This window comes from Equus asinus, chromosome 10, assembly GCF_041296235.1.
Source record: "Equus asinus isolate D_3611 breed Donkey chromosome 10, EquAss-T2T_v2, whole genome shotgun sequence".
NCBI lineage: Eukaryota > Metazoa > Chordata > Mammalia > Perissodactyla > Equidae > Equus > Equus asinus.
The window spans coordinates 40,374,833-40,380,885 of NC_091799.1; the positions used below are offsets into that span (position 1 = coordinate 40,374,833).

Genomic DNA, 6,053 nt, shown 5'->3' on the forward strand with positions numbered 1-6,053 from the left:
TGAAGTCTTTGTTGATTTTTTTTTTAATATCAACAGATTCAGCATGATTAACTTCTATGTCCTTATTTGAATATTCTTCTTTGAATCTTTCTAGGGATCTTTCACTGAATCCTTTATATCTCCATATTTAGCACAAATATCTTCCAAGTCCTTCAATGAGTTGCGTCTGAACTTTTTATAACATTTCTTACATTTTTAACGAAGCTTCTGAGTCTTTCTTTGTATTCTTCTTTGCCTCATTTTAAAAAAATTATTTAGTTCATTCTTTGAACTCCCATTTACACTCATAGATTCAGTTTCAGACTATTAAAATTGTTTTACCAAATATGCTTTTGAATTATTATCCAAGGCCTACTTGCCCTTCTTTGCATCCTTCTTTGCGCCCTTCTTTGCATTCTTTGCATCCTTCTTTGCATCAGCAGATTCTGTGTCAGTATCTGTTTTGGAATCCTTTGACTTGCTATCTGTCTTACTGGGCTTCCTTTCATCTTTCTTATCGCTTTTACTCCCCTTCCCCTTTGCATCTTTCTTGTTCTTCGATTCACCACCTTTCTGACTGGATTTCTTTTTGTCTTCTTTCTTATCCTTATCCTTTTCTGCACCTTTTTTCTCAACCTCAGATTCTGTAGCTGACTCTTCGCCCTTCTTTGAACGTTTATCTTTTTTGCCATCCGTTTTTCCAGTGTCTTTTTTGCCTTTAGTTCCTCTTTCTATATCGTTGCCTTTCTTTGAATCTTTGTTTTCCACCTCCGGTAAAGCTGCTGGTTCTGTTTCTGAGTCTGATTTCGGCTTCTTTTCCGCCTTCTTGTCTTTTCTATCTTTCTTATCAGTTGGTGGAGATAAGGGCTGCTTTACACCTGCTGCTTCAGCACCTTTCTTGGGGCATTGAGCTGATTTAGATGGAGGCTGCCTCCTGGCAGCTAAATAAGCAGATGGTCCTTCGGAAATTGTCATTAAAGAACGGTACATCCATAACGGTCGTCTACGATCTGCTCTTAATTTGTCTTGATCATGTTCCTGAAATATTGGTTAAAATAATGATGAACAACTTGAGTGTGATTTCCACAGCCTTTATTACCAGATATCAAATAGATTTTAACTTCAACCATGAAAAGATCATCTATTTTAGTAAATAGTGGATAAGGTGGAGATTTCATAGTTTATTCTGCTTTTCCAATTTCATTCTGTTTTGGACTAATGGATAGTCATGCCCAATTTGGGGCCTAATTTCAATTTAGAGGATCTTCGTGATTTCCTCAAGATTTCATATTAAAATTGGTAGAGACTCCCACTAACTAATGACATATCAGAACCTCTCTTCACAGTCAAGAGAGGTTTTCTTTTTTGGACTCTGTGTTCTTGAGGATTCTTGGGATGTCTTGCCTACTCTCCATTCCTATGCTAACTCAGAAACTAATTATTCTCTGATATCTGATAGTTTCATGTTCAGGTATATCCTGGTCTCTATCATCACATTCAAAGCTTCTGGAATTTAGAATGCTACCTATAGTTAAAAATAAAAGCCCGAAACTCCTTCTGTTTGACAAGGTATAAATTGAGTATTATCAGTTAGGAAATTGCAATAATGAAAGCTGCAACATTCAGTGCACATTAATTTGTGCAGAATGGTGCGTTTTGTTTTCAACGTCTAACCAAATATTTGCAGAAACATAATTGCAAAATTAACAAATTTTGGAGAGAATGTTAACGAAAAATAGAAAAATAAATTGAGTAAAGAAAAGAAAGGAAAAGAACATGAGCAGACAGAAAAAACCTGGATCACTACTCATTGGATACATTTTCTAAAATGAACAACAGTTGATGATTCATTTATCATGTGAAAGCTTTTCTTTGAACATTTTCATATCCCATGATGACTCCAGAAACATTGGGAAATATTTGTCTTCCAATATTCAGAATCCTAAATTTTATGTTACAGGAAATGAGGAAGCATTGAAACTTCATCAGGTTGTAATGTAACTCCATAATTCTAATGAGAGTGTTTCTCCACTTGGAGGAAATTTTTTGAATGTTCATACTAACTATAGCATTAGGATCTCCAGATTTTTGTGCTCCTTGGATACATATTTTCTATAACGTTGGGTTTCTGAACAAGTAGTTAATGTGAAATGAGGGCAATTTTTATACCATGAAATGCAAATAAAATAGATCTTTCTCCAAATAGTAGAATTTGAATTACCTATAATTATGCTATCAAATTTGGTATTTAAAAGCCACATATGAATTGAAATAAAATGTAAAATTTAATTCCTCAGTTGCACTAGTCTGATTTCAAGAGTTCAAGAGCCACACTGGAGTGCAAAGATATAAAATATTTCCATCATAGAAATCTCATTGGTCAGCATTGATCTGTAACCTTTATATGTTCTTTCACAAGTTTATTACTAGGGAAATTGTATGAACTTGTCAATACTCACAGGAATTCTATTGTCTCGCATTTGGGAAGGTATTGATCTCCTTTTTCTTCCTGGCCGTGGTGGTTTGGGAAATCCAAGGACAGAGTGTTGAAGACTCCATGTTTTGCTACTTACTTCACTGACTAAGATAAGAAAATATTATACACTTTAGAGAAAATAGGATTTCACCAGAATTCAAATCCATAAGGTAGTATATTTCTTGTAAGTGAATAAACAAATTATTCAAATTATCACTTCATTTATTTGGTGATGTTTGAAATTCTCTATTAATATGAGGAAATAAAAATTGATTTTTCTATTTTGATCAACTTTACAGCTAACTATATAAATAGTCATTGTGAAACTAATGTGGTCTGTAATAAAAATGGAAAGAAACAGTTTTGCTGCTTCCTTTTCCTCTTTCTCTCTCTTCCAGTCTAGATTTTTGCTTTGTACTCTTTTGGTTAGCATATAATTATTTTGAGAAGAGAAAATATGAATACTACTTCTGTAGCCCCCAAAGTACTTAGTGCAGTACTTTTTATAAAATATTTAGTAAATGTTTGATTGAATCTAAATGCTGATACCTAAGATCTCTTTAGTTGGTAATCATTTTCCAAGCTACAAGAGTAAATGTTATACACCCAAGAACTACATTGTTATAGGTGTTATATTAATGAAGAAAATTGAAAAATTACCTACAGAATTGTGACTGGGAGGGTAAAGTTACCTGGAAACCATAATAGAAATGGTTACAGACATTTAGGTTACCACTGAGAACATGAGAGAAATATCCTCACTGTGATTAAATATGTGCAATAATACTGTGTGTAAGAGAAAATAGACTTGTCCTGTGAGTCTCCTAAAGACAGAATTAGGATCAATGAGAAAATATACAGAATGAAAGGCATATTTAGGTTCAATATGTGAGGGATAATCACTTGATATATGAAGTCCTTCAAAATCTGATTGACTGGCCTCGTCAAGTAATGAACTTTTTTGCCAGTTATAAACCTGATAAAATCTATCAGGAATGTAGTAGAAGACATTGCTGACATGGGTGAAAAGTTGTTTATCCAGTTTCTACATTATCATTCAACAATAAGATTATCTGATTGTATGATTTCTATCCTGTAACTATGTCTACCATTATGTGGCTGACCATATAGGCTTAATCTTCTTTAGATTTAAAAACAAAATATCTTTAGAAGGTGTTCACTGAGCCCATGTAAAAGGTATCTTGAAAGAGAAAAAGGTTATTTTTTATTATTATTTTTTCTTGCTGAGGAAGATTGTCCCTGAGCTAACATCTGTGCCAATCTTCCCCTATTTTGTATGTGAGGCATCATCAGAGCATTGCTTGATAAGGGTATGTAGGTCCATGCCCTGGATCTGATCCTGCAAACCATGGGTCGCCAAAGCTGAGCATGCAAACTTAACCACTATTCCACTAGGCCAGCCCTGAAAAAGTTGATTTTTAATAATACTTCATGACAGCTATTGCTTTATCACTTTGAATGGAGGATAACAATCACTTATCCCTAAAATTAATCATGCAATTTAAAAAAAAAAAATTCTGAACTCTCTCTTACCTGGAATGTAATTATCATGGGTCCCAAAGTTTACTTTCTGGCTATTAAAATAAGAAAGGTTTTAATTAATTTATGCAAAATCACTCTAAATAGATCATTATTATGCATAAGCACTTGCCACTGCCAACTAGAGAAATATTTTGAATTCTCAGGTCTCTACTGTTATGTTAGATTAATTTATGCCAGAAAAATATAGATGAGCAAATGTGTGTTTTTAACAAAAACTTCAACAGAACTAAAAACAAAGTGGATAAAAACATTAAAAAAAACACCTCACTGACTTACCACATCTGAAATATAGACATTTACTTATTTATTTTTTGTGAGAATGATTGGCCCCGAGCTAACATCTGTTGCCAATCTTCCTCTTTTTGCTTGAGGAAGATTGTCACTGAGCTAATGTCTGTGCCAATCTTCCTCTATTTTATGTGGGATGCCACTACAGCGTGGCTTACCAGCAGTGCTAGGTCCATGCCCAGGATGTGAACCTGAGAACCCCCAGCTGCTGAAGCCTAGTGCACAAACTTAACCACTACGCCACTGGGCCAGCCCTGACATTTATTTATTTTCCATTGTGAAACCACGATTGAATTATTTTTCCCCACCTCATACTCCAAATTCTCTTGCAATTGAATTTTAGCTAAGACATCCCTTTGAAAACACTATGCTTAGGTGGAATCAGGTTCTCAAAATACTTAAACAAATCCAAATCATTCAATGGCATATGAGTGTGTCCACGAATGTGCGTTTGTCTCAGTGTGGACCACAAATATTGATATGGATTTTGATTATTTTTGTTCTCCATGAAAATCTGGAGATCCTTGAATGACAGCCAAGAGTTCTCTTATTCTATCTGTTCCAAAATACTATATGATAAAAAATGAAGAATCACATTGAAAAACGTATGTATCTTACTGAAGTGAATGAACTAGCTAAGTCTTGAATCAAAACAACCCGTGATGTTGCTTGGGAATGTATGTGTCTGCTAAACACATACTCTCCTGGTGTTAATGGCATAATTATATAAGAAACACCACGTTACACTAACGAGAATAAATGTAAAGTTAACTAGAGCATTTTAACGGTTTTAAAACATAAAATTTGACAAGAAGACTTACAATCTTGGTGCAGACATCTCCCCCACTTGTGATTTGCCAGGACTTAAGCACTGTACATTCAAATAGTGATGTTGAGTGGTGACATCATAAAGAAACCAACAGCGCTGGGAGTTAAAGGGGAAACACCAGAAGGGTCTCTTGAACTTGTGTTTTAAAATGTTCTCTAATATTCACTCTAAGAATGGTGTTCTCTTTCACTCATCATTACTGACTAAATACAATTGGTAGTTTTAAAATACCTTATTGATTTTACATCTTAATAAAATACTTGTTTCAATTTTTCACATAGCCTTAATGTACTGACTGATATGACAAAAGGATGAATCTACACATTTATTTCTTAAGATCCATTGTAATCCTTGTTTCCCTGACATTCATGTTTCTGTTCTTAAACCCTTTGTATAACATCACATTGCCTTATCCATCTTAACCTTATGGGTTGCTCATAGATACAAAATTTTAAGGAAGGCTAAATGCTTATTAAAATTATCAGCTTACTGATAGAGCTCAGTTATATGATTTTTCTTCCACCCACCACTCCACCCCACTAAATACATTAATACATATACTATATAGAGTGATATTTGAACGTGTTACCATTATCTAGCTCCTTTTAGGGAATTTCTGCTGATTTTGTTTGTCCCTTAAAGAATAGTTCTATTAAACTTCAGCTACTAGGAGAGATAAACCACGAAAATCTCAGTGGTTTTTCTCAATGAATGTTTCTCTCATGTCTCAGACCACGGTAAGTTTTACAGGAGTCGGGGTGTGGGGTTTCCATAAGGTGCTTTAGGAATGCCGGTTTCTCTGATCTAGTTGCTTCACTATCCACTAACTTAACACTATTAATGCTATTTTCCTGCAAAGTGGAGATTTAATAAAGTATGATTTCTAAATCCACAATATTTTGTTTAGGATTTTATACC

The 6,053-nt window shown here is 34.2% G+C and overlaps 1 protein-coding gene across 1 annotated transcript; it reads right to left on the reverse strand.

Annotated features, from left to right (window-relative positions):
* Positions 1-351: 351 nt before the first annotated feature.
* Positions 352-5,144, reverse strand: LOC106831807 (cylicin-2). Its single transcript, XM_014842236.3, has 4 exons — positions 5,128-5,144; positions 4,010-4,050; positions 2,439-2,560; positions 352-1,017 (listed from the first exon to the last, which is right to left on the reverse strand). Exons 1-4 carry the CDS (start codon positions 5,142-5,144, stop codon positions 352-354), a joined length of 846 nt encoding a protein of 281 aa, XP_014697722.1.
* Between the last annotated feature and the right edge of the window lie 909 nt (positions 5,145-6,053).